Source organism: Mya arenaria, chromosome 15, assembly GCF_026914265.1.
Source record: "Mya arenaria isolate MELC-2E11 chromosome 15, ASM2691426v1".
NCBI lineage: Eukaryota > Metazoa > Mollusca > Bivalvia > Myida > Myidae > Mya > Mya arenaria.
The window spans coordinates 36475975-36499019 of NC_069136.1; the positions used below are offsets into that span (position 1 = coordinate 36475975).

Below are 23045 nucleotides of genomic sequence, written 5' to 3' on the forward strand. Positions count from 1 at the left end.
GGGAAGATTTAAGCCAAAAGGTGACTTTAGCCAAAAGGTGACTTAAGCCAAGAGGTGACTTAAGCCAAAAGGTGACTTAAGCCAATGGTGACTTAAGCCAAGAGGTGACTTAAGCCAAAAGGTGACTAAAGCCGACTTAAGCCAAGCATTCAAAAGTTAAACTATCCAATGTACACATTATAACTTGGGCAGGTAATGAAGTAGTTGTGAGAAATAAGCAATTCTTGTACACTCACAACCCACAATGACAACCCCCCATTTTTAGGTAAAGATAGACAAAACCACCTTCCCCCTCCCCCTCCACAATTGTTTCTCAAAAGGACAAAATCCCCCTTTAATCATGCACTGAGACCTTTTTTGTTTCTGACAAGAGCAGCTGAAAAGCACTTAAGGAATTGTTCTTTAATTGATAGCAAAGTCTTTTGGTACTGAAATGTAATGAAATTATCCACAATAGCCAATTAATTAAAGATTTCCAGAATTCTCTTAATGTGATTATACTTCTGTAAAACACAGAAACGATGATCATGAAATGCGTGTAATCATTAACATTAAGCATGAAGTGTCTTTCGATAACCATTCCTTCAAATGTTCCTATTAACACTTGTTGGTTCTTGATGTTTCTCCCATCTTCTTGTTAGAAATGCATGAATTATATAAAGAAAGAATAAAAAAAGATTTCAAAACTATGACGCATTTCAATGATTATCCAAATGTGTTTTTATAATCAATCTTTAATAACGAACTGATGAAATCATAGTTAATTTTGCATAGCAATGCATAAGTAATGGATAAATTTACAGCAGTTTGTCTTTTGATGGTTGTGGCAACATTAAAATATATGGTGGACATCAGCATGTGAGGGCGGAATATTCTGGTACATAGCCATGACAATTAAACAACATGTGAGTAATTTTTGCCTCATTTAATGCACAAACAAAGATACTGTGGGCATTTACATGTGAGGATGGAATATTCTGATACAATATTAGCCTTAAAATTTTTAGTGCAGCAGTGAATAACTTTTGCCACAATTAATTCACATTGTTGACATTAGCATGCAAGGACAAAACATTTGGATACAAAGCCACAACAATATTAATGTGGCAATGAATAATTTTTTTTCCTGAATTAAAGCACCCGGTTGACATTAGCATGCAAGGACAAAATATTCTTGCACAAAGCCACAACAATATTCATGTGGCAGTGAATAATTTTTGCCTGAATTAATGCCCAATTAACATTCGCAATTGTGAGGACAAATTATTCTGGTACAAAGCCATGACAATATAATTAATGCACCAACAAAGTTAAAGAAGCAATTTTGGGAAATAATATTATATGACACTGGCAGACCAACAAACATTAAGTGGACATCACGGTGAGTAAAATTTGCTTTTGCTTAATAATTAATTTTTAACATTGTTAGAATACAACCTACATATTCAGCCAATGCATTGTAAGAATACAACCTACATTTTCAGCCAATGCATTGTAAGAATACAACCTACATATTCAGCCAATGCATTGTAAGAATACAACCTACATATTCAGCCAATGCATTGTAAGAATACAACCTACATTTTCAGCCAATGCATTGTAAGAATACAACCTACATATTCAGCCAATGCATTGTAAGAATACAACCTACATTTTCAGCCAATGAAATTGTACATAGGCAATAGTTAAGTACTATATAGCTGTTCATTAAGAATTTTAACTTTCGCAGGTGTTTAAAGGTTCGCCTACTGCCACTCATCTGATACACATTCCCTACAAAGCATTTTTTGGAGTTTAAGGTTTAGGTGTTCATTAATTAGGTCACAGAATCGGAGCAAAGTCACCTACGAAAATACTCCTGGCGCGTCTATTAGGGAAAGTGCGTTTAATAGGACATTAACAGTAGGACAGACATTGTCACAAGAGTAACTTCTAACCTTCCCATGAAGTCCCCATTTAAGTACTCTCGCTTTAGGAAATAATCTCAAAATTGAACTGTACGCAGATAATATACATATTCAGGGGCGGGTCTAGAAATTGTCATTAGATGGGGCGAAACCTTTTGACAATTGCACCCCTCCCTCAGAACCAAAAGTCTATGGCATGAACTGTTTGCATGGGGATTTAGGGTTACTCCCTCCGTACATTTGAACAATTTGTTGTCAGGAATGGTGCATGATGAGCATATTTCATAAATGACTTTTTTGTACCATATTGATATAAAAAACTTTGATGATTTTAGAGCCTGATTCGCCCCCCTCTAAATCCAATGTGTCATTGCTTTAAGTTGTATATATTCTAAGTCTAGTTAATGTTCGTGCATTTCCTTGAAAGTAGACACAGCTAGATAAAAGCAAACATTCTACAGAAAAACAATATATCAAGAGTTATGACGTAAATTTCACACAATGTTAAAAGCTGCAACACTCTGCAGGCTTCGGTTACAAACCGAAAAACATTACATTTTGCTAAACAATCACATTTACCGAGAAACTTATTCCGATGAAGTTCATGAAAACAAGCAAGATCAATACAAATGAAATAAGACCAAAAAAAAGAAGAGGATAAGTCTGGCTCCTATGACATGCCGGTAACAAATAGGTAGATAGTTGCGATTTTGAAGAAGAATAATTATGTGTGTTTCACTGGCACCAGATTTTCAAACTTAAATTATTTAAAAAATAAAAAATTAAAAACAAAAAATTACCATCATGCAAACAAAAAAATGTGAAAAATTATTGAATTTTTTTTTTTTTTTTTTTATAAAAATATACACTTTGTACTGTTTCTATAGACTCTTGCAACTCAATTTTTTGTTTGGAATTATAAGATTATTTTTAAAAGATAATTTGAGTTTGAAAAACTTGTGACACTCATGGAGTGTCCAATGCATGGGATTTTCATTTGACTCTTCTTGGTTGCCGAGTTACATACATACTACTTCGTTCAACCTCATATACCAAACTTTCAAACTATATTTAAAAAAAAAAAAAAAAAAGGAAATAAGGGTCAAAAAATGGACAAAAAATGGACAGTTGTTCACAACTCTGATGACAAGAAGAAATTACAGTAGCCTTATATAATGAACAGAGCACCACAAATGGAACGCCAATGCTAATCTATTTTTTTTCAATCATCAAAGGGAATAATTCAACATATATAATAAAACCAGAGTTATGTGCCTTAATTTCATGCTATCACAAAACAAACTCATTGTTTTTCTTTCGATGAGCTAAAACACTGAGTTGCATATACAAAGTTCCACACAATGAGCTATGACGAAAAAAGATTTAATAACTTAATTACTGTATTGAAGTCATAATTCAGTATGGGCAATTATAGATACAAAAAATGAAGTCTCTCCAAGCTTCACAATTGTTTGGATGCTAAATGTACATAAATGAAAGTTAACAAACAGAACAGAACTGAACAGAACAATTATCCATTGCAGTTCTCCACTTTCATTACCTTTTTTGATATCTCGGTTTGTCAGTATCCGTTTCGCCGAGACCCATAATTAGTTTGCTTGATCACGGGATGTTTTGTAATCCCAATATACTACGAAAATATTACGTGCGATAGATATGCCACGAAACTTAATAGCAACCTCTAAATCAAATGCAAACAATCCAGTTATTAATTAATTAATTAAATAATTACTGTAACACTAAAATCAATTAATCAATTAATCTATTCTCTTAATTTGATTTGAGTTATTATACGATCATCCACTAAAGCTTTTTCATAATGAGCATAGTCATTCACAAAATTCACTTCATCCTCCGAACCACAATATTAACAGATATGAAAATGATCGAATCAACTCCTATCCTTCAACAGCTATTTATCCTTTAAAGATCTTATAATAGTTATTCTTATGTTCATAGGAATTGTCAGGTGAAATGGAAAAAGGTATGCTTTTATATGGTACACAAATATGGGAGAATTTTCCTATAAAGCTGACAATATGGTGACACCGATTTCTCTGCAGAGAGTTAGAGGCTAGAGGAAATCAATGCTTGATGCCACCCCAGACAACATACGACCATCATCAGTGAAAACTGGCAAGTCCATAGGTCATTTAAAACACAGCATGATACAGGAGCTGACAATCAGAGTCGTTTCTTGATTGTTACCATAACTCTAAAATAGACAAGAATTACAGGCATCATCTGTGTCCACAGATCAAGAACTCAGCATGATGAAGTGGACAAGGTCTTTATTTCTTGATTTTTTACCATAACTGACCCGTAATGTTAAAATAAACAATAAACAGACATCTTAAAATAGACAATATACTGTGAGACATCATCTGTGTCCATGGCACAGCTCAAGAATTCAGCATGATGAAGCTGACATTAAGGTCTTTATTTCTTGATTTTTACCATAACTGACCCGTAATGTTAAAATAAACAATAAATAGACATCTTAAAATAAACAATAGACAGACATCATCTGTGTCCATGGCACAGCTCAAGAATTCAGCATGATGAAGCTGACATGAAGGTCTTTATTTCTTGATTTTTACCATAACTGACCCTTAATGTTAAAATAAACAATATACAGACATCTTAAAATAAACAATATACAAGCATCATCTGTGTCCATGGCACAGCTCAAGAATTCAGCATGATGAAGCTGACATTAAGGTCTTTATTTCTTGATTTTTTTAACCATTTTACTGACCCTTTATGTTAAAATAAACAATTAACAGACATCATCTGTGTCCTGAGCTCAAGAACACAAAAAGAGGTTCAGAGGATATGTAGGCTTAATTATTCTCGCACTCAGGCAAGACCCATTCCGCGAGTGCTCCGATAAGATTGTTAGTCATTTTAGATTTTTAGAGCAAAGTGCACAGTCAAAACATAACCCTGGTTAGAGCTACCCTGGTACTTTAATGTGCACCAGCGTATAGAACTGTCACATGGAACCCCCATTTCATGTCTATTCTGGAAGATGATAAGTAATGTTTAGTGGTGCGGCGGAGAATCGAACCTGTGACCCGTGGTTACAATTGACTGGTGCATTATACCCCTAATGTTACAATATGGGAACATACAGACATCAGTTGTGTTCATAGCTCCGGTCACAGCCTAGTGGAGCTGACATTGTCTTACATTGCCACTCTTAGATATAAATCATTACCAGAATGCTTGATGGAACAGCAGACAATTATTATGCACACCTGGGAGCACACCTGGGAGCACACCTGGAAACTTATCCTGTTTGTTTCAACACAGAATGGTAAAGCTCAAATTAACACTTATGTACCTAAATGGTGCAACAGTCAATATACAGGCATCAAACTGTGGAACAGGAACCAAATGACACTCCCCCCATTATAAGTCATAAAGAATTTACAAATGATAGAATTGAATGTGCCACAAAGGAATTTGTTCCCTGTTAGAAGACCACAGAACAGTGGCACATATGAAACTATTGGTTGCAGACTAAAGTATGGTGGAAATGGAATGTGCCACATTTTTATGGAAACTGTTCCATGTATGCATACCTCAGTACAGTGAACATTGATTTTGCCACATTTAAAAACTATTTCCTGTCTGCAGGCCCCATGTACAGTGGCAATGAAATGTGCCACATTTAAAAGGAAACTATTCCATGTATGCAGACACCTGGTACAGTGGCAAATAAATGTGCCACATTTTTAAGGTATCTGTTCCCTGTAATCAGACCCCAGGTACAGTGGAAATTGAATGTGCAACATTTAAAAGGAAACTGTTCTCTGTCTGCAGACCCCAGGTACAGTGGCAATTAAATGTGCTGCATTGTTAAGGAAACTGTTTCCTGTCTGCAGACCACAGTACTGTGGCAATGAAATGTGCCACAAGGAAACAGTTCCCTGTCTGCAGATCACAAGTACAGTGGCAATGAAATGTGCCACAAGGAAACTGTTCCCTGTCTGCAGATCACAAGTACAGTGGCAATGAAATGTGCGACAAGGAAACTGTTCCCTGTCTGCAGATCACAAGTACAGTGGCAATGAAATGTGCGACAAGGAAACTGTTCCCTGTCTGCAGATCACAAGTACAGTGGCAATGAAATGTGCGACAAGGAAACTGTTCCCTGTCTGCAGATCACAAGTACAGTGGCAATGAAATGTGCGACAAGGAAACTGTTCCCTGTCTGCAGACCACAAGTACAGTGGCAATGAAATGTGCGACAAGGAAACTGTGCCCTGTCTGCAGATCACAAGTACAGTGGCAATGAAATGTGCGACAAGGAAACTGTGCCCTGTCTGCAGATCACAAGTACAGTGGCAATGAAATGTGCGACAAGGAAACTGTTCCCTGTCTGCAGATCACAAGTACAGTGGCAATGAAATGTGTGACAAGGAAACTGTGCCCTGTCTGCAGATCACAAGTACAGTGGCAATGAAATGTGCGACAAGGAAACTGTGCCCTGTCTGCAGACCACAAGTACAGTGGCAATGAAATGTGCGACAAGGAAACTGTGCCCTGTCTGCAGACCACAAGTACAGTGGCAATGAAATGTGCGACAAGGAAACTGTGCCCTGTCTGCAGACCACAAGTACAGTGGCAATGAAATGTGCGACAAGGAAACTGTTCCCTGTCTGCAGATCACAAGTACAGTGGCAATGAAATGTGCGACAAGGAAACTGTTCCCTGTCTGCAGATCACAAGTACAGTGGCAATGAAATGTGGGACAAGGAAACTGTGCCCTGTCTGCAGATCACAAGTACAGTGGCAATGAAATGTGCGACAAGGAAACTGTGCCCTGTCTGCAGATCACAAGTACAGTGGCAATGAAATGTGCGACAAGGAAACTGTGCCCTGTCTGCAGACCACAAGTACAGTGGCAATGAAATGTGTGACAAGGAAACTGTGCCCTGTCTGCAGATCACAAGTACAGTGGCAATGAAATGTGCGACAAGGAAACTGTTCCCTGTCTGCAGATCACAAGTACAGTGGCAATGAAATGTGCGACAAGGAAACTGTTCCCTGTCTGCAGACCACAGTACAGTGGCAATGAAATGTGCGACAAGGAAACTGTGCCCTGTCTTCAGACCACAAGTACAGTGGCAATGAAATATGGGACAAGGAAACTGTTCCCTGTCTGCAGACCACAGTACAGTGGCAATGAAATGTGGGACAAGGAAACTGTGCCCTGTCTGCAGACCACAAGTACAGTGGCAATGAAATGTGGGACAAGGAAACTGTGCCCTGTCTGCAGACCACAAGTACAGTGGCAATGAAATGTGCGACAAGGAAACTGTGCCCTGTCTGCAGATCACAAGTACAGTGGCAATGAAATGTGCGACAAGGAAACTGTGCCCTGTCTGCAGATCACAAGTACAGTGGCAATGAAATGTGCTACAAGGAAACTGTGCCCTGTCTGCAGATCACAAGTACAGTGGCAATGAAATGTGCGACAAGGAAACTGTGCCCTGTCTGCAGACCACAAGTACAGTGGCAATGAAATGTGCTACAAGGAAACTGTGCCCTGTCTGCAGATCACAAGTACAGTGGCAATGAAATGTGCGACAAGGAAACTGTGCCCTGTCTGCAGATCACAAGTACAGTGGCAATGAAATGTGCGACAAGGAAACTGTTCCCTGTCTGCAGATCACAAGTACAGTGGCAATGAAATGTGCGACAAGGAAACTGTTCCCTGTCTGCAGACCACAAGTACAGTGGCAATGAAATGTGCGACAAGGAAACTGTTCCCTGTCTGCAGACCACAAGTACAGTGGCAATGAAATGTGGGACAAGGAAACTGTGCCCTGTCTGCAGATCACAAGTACAGTGGCAATGAAATGTGCGACAAGGAAACTGTTCCCTGTCTGCAGATCACAAGTACAGTGGCAATGAAATGTGCGACAAGGAAACTGTGCCCTGTCTGCAGACCACAAGTACAGTGGCAATGAAATGTGCGACAAGGAAACTGTTCCCTGTCTGCAGACCACAAGTACAGTGGCAATGAAATGTGCGACAAGGAAACTGTGCCCTGTCTGCAGATCACAGTACAGTGGCAATGAAATGTGGGACAAGGAAACTGTGCCCTGTCTGCAGACCACAAGTACAGTGGCAATGAAATGTGCGACAAGGAAACTGTGCCCTGTCTGCAGACCACAAGTACAGTGGCAATGAAATGTGCGACAAGGAAACTGTGCCCTGTCTGCAGACCACAAGTACAGTGGCAATGAAATGTGCGACAAGGAAACTGTGCCCTGTCTGCAGACCACAAGTACAGTGGCAATGAAATGTGCGACAAGGAAACTGTGCCCTGTCTGCAGACCACAAGTACAGTGGCAATGAAATGTGGGACAAGGAAACTGTGCCCTGTCTGCAGACCACAAGTACAGTGGCAATGAAATGTGTGACAAGGAAACTGTGCCCTGTCTGCAGACCACAAGTACAGTGGCAATGAAATGTGCGACAAGGAAACTGTTCCCTGTCTGCAGATCACAAGTACAGTGGCAATGAAATGTGCGACAAGGAAACTGTGCCCTGTCTGCAGATCACAAGTACAGTGGCAATGAAATGTGCGACAAGGAAACTGTTCCCTGTCTGCAGACCACAGTACAGTGGCAATGAAATGTGCGACAAGGAAACTGTTCCCTGTCTGCAGACCACAGTACAGTGGCAATGAAATGTGCGACAAGGAAACTGTGCCCTGTCTGCAGACCACAGTACAGTGGCAATGAAATGTGCGACAAGGAAACTGTGCCCTGTCTGCAGACCACAGTACAGTGGCAATGAAATGTGCGACAAGGAAACTGTGCCCTGTCTGCAGACCACAAGTACAGTGGCAATGAAATGTGCGACAAGGAAACTGTGCCCTGTCTGCAGACCACAGTACAGTGGCAATGAAATGTGCGACAAGGAAACTGTTCCCTGTCTGCAGACCACAGTACAGTGGCAATGAAATGTGCGACAAGGAAACTGTGCCCTGTCTGCAGACCACAAGTACAGTGGCAATGAAATGTGCGACAAGGAAACTGTGCCCTGTCTGCAGATCACAGTACAGTGGCAATGAAATGTGGGACAAGGAAACTGTTCCCTGTCTGCAGACCACAAGTACAGTGGCAATGAAATGTGGGACAAGGAAACTGTGCCCTGTCTGCAGACCACAAGTACAGTGGCAATGAAATGTGCGACAAGGAAACTGTGCCCTGTCTGCAGACCACAAGTACAGTGGCAATGAAATGTGCTACAAGGAAACTGTGCCCTGTCTGCAGACCACAAGTACAGTGGCAATGAAATGTGCGACAAGGAAACTGTTCCCTGTCTGCAGACCACAAGTACAGTGGCAATGAAATGTGCGACAAGGAAACTGTGCCCTGTCTGCAGACCACAAGTACAGTGGCAATGAAATGTGCGACAAGGAAACTGTTCCCTGTCTGCAGATCACAAGTACAGTGGCAATGAAATGTGCGACAAGGAAACCGTTCCCTGTCTGCAGACCACAAGTACAGTGGCAAGGAAGAACCTGTCTTTGCCTGCAAACCCTAAGGTGCATAGTTTATTTGGATATACCATAGTGGAACAAAAATCAGGTGTTTCATCAGGAAATTCTACCAAACTTCTGCTCAATAATTCAGGCCAAGAAATGTTGCATAATTGTTACATTCCATGCTGCTTTCTGACATAAAACCTGAGTAATAAGCAATTGAGTGGTTAAAGCTGAAAACAGAAGTATGGGGTGCAATGAATGTTTTTGTTTATTGGAAACACTTATTATAAACTAGTGCATAAAAGCAATGATAGATTGTTTCTAGCTTCTGAAACTTGCAGGATTACCGAACATTTCATACAGCAGACAAAATTGTTTAATTGTATGAAGGTTAAACAAGAGTACCTAAAATACCAAATCTTCTCTTTTTTTCTTGTAAGACTAGTTGGCATTACTTTACAAATATATCAGCAAGGGTAACAAGAGTTTATATACATGTGCATGTTGTCACAGAGAACACATGTACCAAATTTCATGTTATCTTGAAAAGTTTTCAAGTTATGGACATCATTTACGACTATAGGCGTGAGGATTGCATGATTATAGCCTCAAGGCTACGACAAACCTTTTTTTTATTGAATACAGATGAGCTTAAAAAAGCGCCTCAGTACAAAAACGACACTAGCTGCCCGTCTGTTGTTCTTGTTGCAGTAAAAAAAGGGCATTCGTTGACTATTATCAAAGCTAGAGATATGGACCTTGCTAAACATTTGCGAATTGTGGCTGGCATCAAGTGTACCAAGATGTAAATAAATATAGAATGTTATTTGAGTTATTACCTCGGTTTTGCATACCAAGGCACAAGGCTGTATAAAGTTTTGAGCGAAACAATTAAAAAAAACATGTTGAATAAAACTTTTTTGTACAAAAAAACAGACTGTCCAGAAATATTGCAAACAAGCAAATAATATCACCTGACAGCATTCACTGATGTCCAGGTGCCTGCTGGATCTCCCCGCGTTAGTTTCCACTTCTGGGGCATTGGACATGCATGACTCACTCCGGCTACATTACACTATTATTTGGGAGCTCATGGATGGCACAAAGGGTCACATGTCACTGATAATATACCATATCCAGATTTCAGTGTCTTTGTATCACGAAATTGCCAATACAATTGCCGCACCACAATTTTTTTATTTGAGACCTCATTTCACACAGTCATATTCACTTAGGTTACATTACACTGATTCTTCTCTAGGTCAGATATCAATTTATTGCTATTAAAAAATTGCCAATTCAAAATTAAAACACTGCAGACTATCTCAATGGCCTAAAATTTCAGAATTTTTTAAATTGAAGACTCGTCTGGTTGGTTCAAAGAAAAACTGTTATCTTTTATTGAGATTTTTTAAACAATACTATAAATATCATTGCTGTTAAAAAACATTATAGTAAAACTATATAATTACTCAGCCAAGAAGTAAACGAATCTATATCAGAAGTTTCATTACATACATATATGTATATAGATACATAGAAAAAAAACTAAAATAGCTTTAGCCTAATGTAGTAAATTAATGACACTAAAATTCCAAGAATATTTGATAAAAGAAGAACTTTAGAATAAAGTTCTCAGATATCTGAAATTAGCTTCATTACCATGACCCTGGAGCCTATATAGGTTCTCATTCTACGTCATAGTTTCTATTTTCACGAAGTCATGATACCACATATATTTAACTGCTTATAATCATTATGTATAATTTACAAAGTATATAATTTGCGCTCTAATAAAGAATATTGACACAATAGGAATACTTGACATCAAATATTTCCTGAAATAGAGGCTAGTTTTCTATATCTGAAAATTTGAAATTTTTCATGATTTTCCTTATTTGTAACTTGTGACCATAGATAGAAAATATTTAAAAAAAATGTTATTTAATATTTGAAACCTGATCGATCATGACTCTTTGAAAAGTTCAATTTAGAGAGAGATTTAAATAAACTAAGATATTAAAACCACATTTTATATTTATATCCATCGAAGCACTTAAATTTAAAAGAAACAAGGAAATACAGTGGTTAAAATACTTTCAATTAAATTTATTTCCAATTTCCACTTTATAAAATTCCTGCTTTCTCAGAGGTTTCAAAACGCAGTATCCATTTAAAGATGCATAAATCCCGCTCTCATCCCAGTAATTTTTAGCAGTGAAATCCATCAGATTCTGTCAATTTTATTTCCAACAGTCCATGAAGTCGAAAAATAGCTCAAGTCTAAAACAATACATCTTCACAAAGCAATTAACATCCATACAACTATGACACTTGGATGAAATTTTCCTCACATTGGTTTGGAGCAGGTATGTTGAAGTCTACACATACAAACACGACTTCTGTCATAAAACATGTTATATTGTCCTATATTTGATAAACGATGTTGCTTGCTTTCTCATGACAGCTTACCTGTAACGATTATGCACATATTGTTTTGCTCCTCATGAAAGCAAGCTGTTTTATTACTAGTGTACTTTACTATAATGTTATTTATGCCTCCAGTTCTAGAAAACAACTATTTTGTGCACTATGGAAGTGCATAAGCACCACTGCCAGATCAATTTTGGGGGTATTTTTCAGTTTTACAACAAGCACTTTATCAGAAGTTCAGATCACAGCTGAGTCCAATATTATGGAAGAACATTAGTGCCACTTGCAATTAAGGTTAAAGTTTCAATTCCACTTTTGTCCTTAAACTTTAAAGCTGCACTCTCACAGATATGCCATTTTTACGACTTTTTTATTTTTTGTCTCGGAAAGAGCAAATTTTTGCGTAAATATCTGCAAACCAATGCTATAAGATTGCTGACAAAAAATCGGATCATAGATTGTCCTACTTCCGTTTGAAAGTTAATTTTTTATGGCCAAAACTGTAAATTACTAACAGTTTTAAAACAAGAGGCCCAAAAAGGGCCTATGCTCTACTGGCATGGCTCTTGTGGGCATTTTCAATCCAGAGCATGTACGTTTGAGTAATAGGCAACAAATATATAGTTCACTTTTAGTGTTTGGGTTAGTTGAAAACGCTGCACGTTCAACATCTGAGGACAGGAAGTGTTGTAAGCAGATTAGTTGCATGAACTATTTTAATATGTGCCAAGTAAAGGTCATCTGAGGGTAAAAAATATTTGCTTTCAAAACTGTACTCATTGTCAAAATTTCATTTCTGTAGCTTTAAAAATAACTAGAAATGTGTCCATAGGACACGGATGCCCCCACTTCCATTTTTTGTCACAGAAAATAAGCCATAATGATTATTCAGGATAATCTCAAGTCTTTTTTTGCAAATAAAGGGCCGTAACTCCTAAATGACAAAAGCGATTTCCATGGCTATCGAACTTGATCAAGATATTATGGTCACAATCATGTATGTAAAGTTTGGTGAGGATTGGACACATACTTTTCAAGAATTAGATTGGAAACATATATTTTTGAAGTATTTTTGGCAAAAAAGGGCCGTAACTCCTAAATGACTAAAGCGATTTCCATGACTATCGAACTTGATCAAGATATTATGGTCACAAACATGTGTTTAAAGTTTGGTGAGGATTGGACAAACAGTTTTCAAGAATTAGATCGGAAACAATCTTCGGGACGTACGTATGTACAGACGTACGTACGGACAAGGGCAACCCTATATGCCGCCACTTTGTGGGGGCATAAAAAGTCGGTCAAAGTCAAGGACATCCAAGGACAACATTAATGCTTGTTTGCAAAACTGTTCACATGGTCAAAATTTCATTACTGTAGCTTTAAAAATTAATAAGTAAGTCAAAAGGGGTGGGGCCAGCTTTTGCCCAAGGGGCATTATTTCAAATGTTTTCAATTGCATCATATAATGCTCCACAACAAATATAGTAATGACCCAAGGAGCATAATTTGAACAAACCTTCACAAGCAATTGTGACTTTACACGTAAACTTGGCTAAAAATAGACTTCGCTCATGTAGACTTGGCTAAAAATAGACTTAGCTTAAGATAGCATTTTTTATACTTTCAAGACCCATAATCCAGGCATACATGGGCAGATCTGGCTGGTTTTCAAAAGGAACCGAGTTCTAATGGATATATAAATACTGTACAAGTTTCATCGAGATACAATCAAAACTGAAGACTGTATCATGTTCACAAGCAATTGTTTACAGACGAACTGATTTTTTAATACTTTCAAGACCCATTTTTATCTAGACATGCATGGTCAGATCTAGCTGGTTTTCGAAAGGAACCAAGCTCTAATGGATATCTAAATACTGTACAAGCTTCATCGAGATACAATCAAAACTGAAGACTGTATCGTGTTCACAAGCTAGTGTTTATACAATAGCATTTTTTTATACTATCAAGGGTCATAATCTAGGCATGCATGGTCGGATCTAGCTGGTTTTCGAAAGGAACCAAGCTCTAATGGATATCTAAATACTGTACAAGCTTCATCGAGATACAATCAAAAATGAAGACTGTATCAGTGTTCACAACCAATTGTTTACACAATAGCATTTTTTTATACTATCAAGGGCCATAATCTAGGCATGCATGGGCAGATCTGGCTGGTTTTCGAAAGGAACAGAGCTCTAATGGATATCTAAATACTGTACAAGTTCCATCGTGATACAATCAAAAATGAAGACTGTATCGTGTTCACAACCAATTGTTTATACAATAGCATTTTTTTATACTATCAAGGGCCATAATCTAGGCATGCATGGGCGGATCTGGCTGGTTTTCGAAAGGAACCAAGCTCTTATGGATACCTAGATACTGTACAAGTTTCATCGAGATACAATCAAAACTGAAGACTGTATCGTGTTCACAAGCAATTGTTTACAGACGCACGGACGCACGGATGCACATACTACGTACACATTACCATCACATAAGCTCTTCTGGCCTTTGGCCAGTAGAGCTAAAAATGCATAAAACATCAATTTTGACCGTAAATATAAAAATCTGCGATCTGAATTTTTGTCAGCAGTCTTATTTAACTGGTTTCCATGGATTTTCGCATAAACTGGCTCATACCAAGACAAAAAATAAAAAAAGTTGTCAAAACATTCAATCTGTGAGAGTGCAGCTTTAATTCAATAATAAACGAAGTCCTGCAAGTAGATAATTAATCACATCAGCTAATATTGTTTTTAAAACAAGAGGCACATCAGTGCCTGTGCTCCACTGGCCAAAAGGTTCAAGCAAAGACCACCTAACGAACATTTTCATCAAGTTTCATAGAAATACAATCATCAATTTTTGAGGAGAAGTTATTTAAAAAATTTTTTTACTTTAATAGCTCTGGCTGCCATGTTGTGCAGTGGACCGAAATGATTTGGGCAATTTGAGTAAAGGAGCACCAAACAAACATTTCTGTCAAGTTTTATCGAAAAAAGGTCATCGGTTTCGACGACAAATCGTATAAAGTTTTTTTTATTTTTTAGCTCTGGCAGCCATGGTGTGCAGTGGACTGGAACCATTTAACAAATTTTGGTTAATGACCACCCAAGGAACATTTCTGTCAAGTTTCATCAAAATCTGATCATCGGTTCACATTTAATCTGAATAGATTATGAAGCAAATATCTAACCTGAACAAGAACTGACGAGATAGAATCGACTTGGTGTTTCACTTACACTTTTCGGCCATTTAAGTTACTAAAAATAGCTGTTTCATAAACTTTCAGAATGTCACTTAAACGAAAATTAATGTTCAGTCTATATATACTTTCCTATGTATAAATGTAAGGTTTTTAAATTGATCTTTTTGTGAGAACTTTATGCTTATATGTTTACTCATAAATTATTATTGTTTAAAAATCATTTAAAGATGCTATACGTGAAAAATTAAGACATTATTTTTTTTTCTATTAAAGGGAGGTAATTCAGTAGTAAAATGTAATCAAAGCTATCAAAGCATGGCATTTCTTTTCTAACCATGTTGATATTATTACAGTCTATTCAAGCAAGATGCCTTTTGTTTTTACATAGTACCCATAGGTTCTGAAAAACAAGGAGCACTATTCCCAACAGAAGGATGTCACTCCCTATCACTGCATGAGCATCATAATAAAGAAATGTTTACTCAAACTGCAACCTGCTCAATTGAAATAGGTATTTACCTCAAGCATACAGTTTTATAATGTGGCAAAATAGTCGGACTACTAGATTGTCATTCGGACTAGTAAAATATGCCATTATGCTAGTCCAACTGGCTAGTAGGTTAAAATGTTTTTCGTGAAGACTGCGGATGAGAAGTCCTTAAAGGTTTTTCTATTTTTAACTCTCGCAGCCATGTTGTGCAGCGGACCGGAACCATTTGGGCAATTTTGGTTAAAGGGCATCCCGATGAACATTTATGTAAAGTTTCATCAAAATCTGATAATCGGTTTCTGAGAAGATGTAGTTTAACGTTTTTTTCTATTCTTAGCTCTGGTGCCCATGTTGTGCAGCAGACCAGAACTGTTTGGGCTATTTTGGTTGAGGACTACCCAAGTAACATTTCTGTCAAGTTTCATTGCAATACGATCATCGGTTTCTGAGGAGAAGTCATTTAAAGGTTTTTCTATTTTTACTTCTGGGGGCCATCTTGTGCAGTGGACCGAAACCATTGAAGCAAATTTGATAAAGGACCATCCAAGGAACATTTCTGTTAAGTTTCATCAAAATCTGCCTATCCGTTTCAGAGGAGATGTCATTTAAAGATTTTGCTATTTTTAGCTGTGGCAGCCATGTTGTGCAGCGGACCGGAACCATTTGAGCAATTTTGGTTAAGGACCACCCAAGGAACAATTCTGTCAAGTTTCATCAAAATCTGCCTATCCGTTTCAGAGGAGATGTCGTTTAAAGATTTTGCTATTTTTAGCTGTGGCGGCCATATTGAGCAATGGACCAGAACCATTTGAGCAATTTTAATAAAGGACCACCCAAGGAACATTACTGTCAAGTTTCATCAAAATCTGCCGAACCGTTTCAGAGGAGATGTCGTTTAAAGATTTTGCTATTTTTAGCTCTGGCGGCCATATTGTGCAATGGACCAGAACCATTTGAGCAATTTTGGTAAAGGACCACCAAAGGAACATTCCTGTGAAGTTTTGTCAAAATCCGCTTATCAGTTTCAGAGGAGATGTCGTTTAAAGTAAAAGTTTACGCACGCACACACGCACGCACGCACGCACTCACGACGGACAATCTGTGACGACATAAGCTCCATGGCCTTCGGCCAGTGGAGCTAAAAAGCATAATTACTTTTTCTAAATAGTCATAAGTCAAAAATTATTCTATTTTAAAGAAAATAATATTGAAACATCAACTGCATTAAAATAATATTCTAATCAACAGGATACAAATATATTTTCTTAAATAATAAAGTTACAATCTCTAAAAGAGATATAACACAAAAACTGCTTTGGATTGAACTTTCTTTACTCCGAATATAAGTCTAAACTACATTAGATATAGAATACAAGGTAACTGTAGTTCAAACAAAGAAATTATGTGTTTTTAGCCATAAAACACCACTGTTTGAGCGTAAAGATGAAAAATTGCAATGTAATCTTTAAGTCAACAGTCTTATATCACTGGTTATAGAGACAATTATGCACAAAAAAGACTGACATTCCAAGACAAAAAATAAAAACAAGTTTTCAAAATGGTCAATCTGTGAGAATGCAGCTCTAAGTTCCCATGAATTAATTATATTTGAAGTATGTAATGGCCGCGACTCAGATAAAACCAAGAGTGGCCAAGTGATAAATCAAATGTTAAACATGTCCCTTTTTTGCCACCATACTTATTTCTACTAAAGTGCAAAGACGTTGTTCACATCCAAAAATATACTGGGGTGATTCTTCGCTAAATCTGTGATCCCTATATTAACACACACTTACAACTACCACAATCTGTTAAGCTCCAGGCAAATACAATTTTATGCCAGCATTTCACATGAGGTTTTATGAGACTTTTATGTTCTAATGGATATGGAGGTAATAACATTTACATTTTTGGTATTAGATTTTACAAAAGAACAACAACATTAAACGAACAAGGCTTAACTATGCTAGCATGGAGGTCATATGTGTGAATTTTTTTTTATCTTGTTGCCACAACTTACTTAAACTTTAGTGTGTGTATACCATGCGATAAATAACATCATATATGCTACGTCAGAAGGCAATATATTGCTTCGAATGAAGACTTTAAACAAAGATAACTTCACTATATCTACACCATTTTAAATGTAACATAGCACAGTTTACGCCTTTTACGGAGCCCCGTCTTCAGTCTTTTACCAGAGTTTGATTGAGAGGTTAGTTTCTTAAAACACTTCGACAAGCCTTTTCACAATACGGCCGTCTGACGAGCACTGTCAAAACATTATTTTGGAAACAGTTATCTTTGATTTAAGACTTCATTTTAGCAATGATTTTCAGATGTAGCTATGATGTAATTTATCACGTGGTATACACACACTGAACTTGTTCCAGTGTTTGTCGTGGTAATAACTATCTTCTTCCCTTTACTTAACTATCTCTAATACCCTTGTCACATCCATGCTATGAGCTTGAAAGTAGGAGGTTTTCAGTCGAAATTTTGCAAAATCCATACGTAGATCTACTTTTCCTAAATTGACTTGCTTAATATGAGAAATTTTCAGATCACCAAACTAGTTTATACTTGTTACACTGAGGCCGTGCGGATTTTAAAAATTGGTAGAATCGTACCGCAGTTTATAAATTGTACAGACTTGGTGGAGATATGTGACTGGGCATAAGTCGTGACCATAAGGTAGTTAGTCGATCATGACCACAACATAAGTGTGACGTTGGTCACGAGATAAAAGAAATTACACACGTTTTCTAATACCTCTATGCCATCATTATCATGGTCCGATTTCAAAACAATTTCACGTATAGGTTCCTAAGATGACCCTCTGTCAAATGCATGTTGATTCACAAAAAATCATGGCTGCCAGGGACAGGGCTAGTTACCACTATATGTCTATATGGAAAATGGTATTTTGGCATGAACTATTCATGTTATTTTGTTAAGGTACTATACATATACCGACATTATTTACCTTGATCTATTGCATCCAAAGAACAATCCATGTCAAACAATGGGAATTGTGCGCTTAAAATTTAAACAAGAGGCCCATGATGGCCCTGAATCGCTGACATGAGATATATGAAGGAAAACACTGCTAGTAAACATTTGTTTGGTAATACGCCCAAATTAACATGTAGCAGTTCATTATTTGCCGCCCAAGGATTTTGTCCAAGATATAGCTTAACTTAATTAGGGACAAGTTGATAATATTCCACGTAGAATGATCAAATGTAATAGACAGAGTGTTTAAAATGTGAGTAAACTTTCTAAGATTTGTTTTTTTTTAATTATTTTTCGTTGCCTGGAACATCCCTGACACCATGGGAAAATTGGCAGATATCTCTCCTCCTGATATCAGATTTAGCCAACAAAATCTGCAGTTTGAATGTGAATCCCCAGTGCGTGCCAGAGCTAACCCAATCCTTTTGATAGGTGCATGCATTAAAAGGTTGTTTAGTCTTTGGCATGATTGGCAGTTCGGAGATGTAAAATCAAACTTCTAAACTCCAACAAATGAAACCAACTTTTTACAACTTAACTATTTCAAACTGTATTTAATTCATTATTGAACTCAAAGTCCTGCATTAACATTATAATGCCTTTATTATAATCTTATAATATTGTAACAACAAACCCGCATTGTAAGTAAACATATAACTCAGAAAATCTTAATTTAATTTATTATTAATTAATTAATATTAATTATTTGAATACGATAATACTTATATTCTTGAAGAAATATTCCTTTCATGAAATATTCATCAGCAAGATCGAGCTTTAAAAATTTCGGGCGAGGCTTGTTTTAACAATCTGAACCACAGTTTAAGAAAATAATATCTTATTTCGTTACTCCCTATTTAACGAGCTGCTAAAAAATATCGGTTCCAAGAAATTCAAGTACAATGGGTTCAAGCCAGAGTTCTCTTCCAAGAAAATCAAAGACATCTGGTTCATGCTGGAGTTCCAGAGTTCCGCCCAGAAATTAAGCCAATAATGAAAGTTGAACATTATGTACGAACCATGCAATATTAGCTGTGTAACATACTGTGGACTCTCAGTCATAAATTAGCGAATTTTTTTTTGACAAACCTTCTTTCCACACCTATTCGACCATTTTTTGTTCCATAAAATAGCTTATATCAGGGTGAGAAATCACGGAACATCAAAGGAGGTCTGACATGATTTCTCACCCTGTATATCACAACGATGAAACATAAAAAACAACAACATCATCTTGATTGTTAAACTTTAATAAGATATGTGAAGAATTTACCTGGTTGAAAATTTTATAATATACGTGAGAAAACAGATATTATGCTGGATAAATTTTCAAATAGCAGTTCTAAGCGAATTTAGGCAGTATATTAAATCATACTTAAAAATATTTTTTGGGTACTTAAATTGTCAGGTGAAGAGCCTTACACCAGAAAATTAAAATGCATACAATATAATGTCAATTAAATTCATTAAGTTTATTCCACAAATTATGGCCAACTCGTACGAAAAGAAAATGAGTATTTTGTTAAAGGGGTTTTTCATGGTTTGTAAAATGCACTTTTATTTAAGGACTTTAAAAAAAAAATAGAAAGAAAACATTTTCTTTATCAAAACATTGGTTTTCCTTCACTATGCAGCTACATCATATTGTATCATAAATATTATTTTCACAAGGGCATGTCAACATAAACATAAACACCATGTGAGGTGTATCCCCAGCTGTCAAATTACAACAGTAATATGACAGGGACAGATCGAAGCATCCTTTCATCACCGACAGCTTGATCACTCAATACATACTGACCTAATAACTTTCAAATAACAAATGATGACAGAAAGTGTAAGACAAATATTGTAAGGGAAGCAACTCAATCAACACTGACAATATATCAGTGTGCTAGTTCTTTCCCTTTAAAATCCAAAGACGCATCAGAGACTATTATTTAAAGTGACACTCTTATTCAAAATCAATACATACACATGTATAACAAACATAAATTTTAAGTGATAAACCTATAACTTCTTACTAAATGATACATTTATGGAAAATATAAATTACTGATAACAAGATGATTGAAACCGTGTAAATAATAGCAGAAAATGCAAAAACCATTAATTGATTGTTGAATGTTAAAAGTTTTACTGTCACAGGTCTACTACAGTCTCATAAGGTAGAAATACCATGCCTTTTAAAGCTCATTTCTTTCAAATTAAACTCAATATCCGTCATAAGAACCATTGTTTTCGACATTTATTCATCCTTTTTGGAATATTAAAAGAAAATTATTTATTGTGGTAAATCTTATTTAGGAGTAAGAGTGTATCTTTAAAAAAAACAATTATAAATATATTCAAACTTATTTACAAAATAGATATACTACTAGACCGAAGTATTGATTCACAAAATTGATCGTACAATACAATCGTTAATGAGAATTCATCTCAGATGACCCAACGAGGTTACAAGCATCAGTTTCAACAATGGAGCATATATTATCTTAATTACAATTAGCATATTGATGATGATTTGATGACGTACATTGGCATGCCACAGATGTTAATTAAGTAAAAAAAAATTCAGATCCACATTATATGAAAAAAGGCATGATAGAAATACTGAACTCTCTATCAACTAGGTGAACGAGAAGTAAATTGCCGAGGGCCAAACATGCCTTTTATTTTTTTGCATTTAATTAGACTGGTTCATGAATTATTAACAATCCATAAAGTCATGAAAGCCATGACTCTGGAGAATGCAGGAGCTCTATTCTATTTTTCACATCACGAACCACTGGGTTCAAACTTTAAATGACCTTGAATTTTAAAACTACACATGCCATGGTAAACTTTTAACAAAGCATTTATTTTTTATTAATTTCTAAAAGTTCTTGTACTCTTACAAAAAAATTAGTGTCAGAAAAAATCTGATCAAAGAAAAAAAACATTAATTTTGCAAGCACAAAATGTCTCGATTATTCCAACAATAATCTCTCAAACAAACCCCCAAACACATAACTCCATTATCTATTTTAACACCGTCAAGGCTAACATGTCAGTTCTATGAAATTACGAATATGTCTTAAAGAAAGTTTAAAATTCTCTTAAATGTTCTGTTTCAGCCAGCAGAAATTAAAGAAAAAAATCTGGCTCTGCAGAAGGTGGTTGGTCTCATATGTTTTATTAGATATCATTATTTTCATTCACTTTATTGATGCATATAAATTTGTTTAATTTAAAAAAAAACACTAGAAGTACCGCAATGCGACGAAACTAGGTTTTTGTTATGGGCAATCAGAAATTATAGCCAATTAATTTGTTGTATGAGCAAGTTCAATCTGCAGCTTCATATAAGCTATATTCACACTAAGATTCATCACTATCCATCAATTCTAACTAAGTTTTTGGGCAGAAAAACATTTTTCTATTTTTAGGAACAGTGACCTTGACCCCACCTCCCAAGCTAGCTCTTCACATAAGCTACCTTTGCTCTAAGTTTTATCAATATCTATCAATGCTAACTAAAGTTATTGGGCAGAAACCATTTTTCTATTTTTAGTAACAGTGACCTTGACCCCACCCCCCTCAAAAGAAATTCCAAGCATGCTCTTCACATAAGCTACTAATAACTACACACAAAATTGCGTCAATATCTATCAATCCTAACTAAAGTTATTGGGCAGAAACCATTTTTCTATTTTTAGTAACAGTGACCTTGACCTTAGCTCCACCCCCCCCCCCTCAAAAGCAATCCCAAGCTAGCTCTTCCCATAAGCTACCTACACATCAAGTTTCATCAATATCTATCAATGCTAACTGAAGTTATTGAACAGAAACCAATGTTTGACAATCGCCCGTCTGAATCGATTGCCCGCCCGCCCGCCCGCCCGCCAGCCTGCCCAACAACAACCTCATTCTAGTTAAAAAAATCGATACACATCCTTGTAGACCCTTCCCCACCATGCCAAACCCATACCACCACATTTTTATTTGTCAAGTTTGTTAGCCCTGCCTAGAAGTTGTCGAAAAACGAAAGCCTACTCTCTGATAAGTGCATAACAATAAAATATTAAAATCTGCCAACGAGCTCATTTTTTTTACTTTAAATTTTGGATAAACAGCTTAAAAATAAATTTTATATGACTAATATGAACATATGATCTAATGATACACATCATATTTTTCAGGTCTGGCGAAAAAGGAGAAACCAATATTAAGTGACACATGCATGTAATAAAAGGCCAGGATAATATGTGTGGAATCAAATTTTGGCAATTTCAAGACATTCGAAGACACCTATAAGTTAATAATTAAAACAATACATTTATACAAGGAAATACAACATATACTTGGTGGCTTCCTATGCCGCCAATCACAAAACTGTGGTAGTGTTCCTTTTTTTCAAGAAATCTGCTACTTCATAATTTGTGATAAATATTACTTAAATTTGAACGATAA

The 23045-nt window shown here is 36.4% G+C and overlaps 1 protein-coding gene across 5 annotated transcripts in view; it reads right to left on the reverse strand.

Annotated features, from left to right (window-relative positions):
• LOC128219001 (beta-arrestin-1-like) overlaps positions 1-23045 on the reverse strand; it is a 99941-nt gene that overhangs the window by 45397 nt on the left and 31499 nt on the right. For 2 of the 5 annotated variants that reach the window (XM_052926799.1, XM_052926796.1), the window contains exons 1-2: positions 11536-11890; positions 10413-10718 (exon numbers count right to left, since the gene is read on the reverse strand). The exons of 1 other annotated variant lie outside the window; for it this stretch is intronic. In XM_052926799.1, coding sequence (XP_052782759.1) covers positions 10413-10480 — 68 coding nt within the window. In that variant the 5' untranslated portion in view covers positions 10481-10718; positions 11536-11890. Of the gene's footprint in view, positions 1-10412; positions 10719-11100; positions 11398-11535; positions 11891-23045 lie in introns of those variants that run through there. 2 more of the 5 variants (XM_052926798.1, XM_052926797.1) reach the window with 2 other exon arrangements.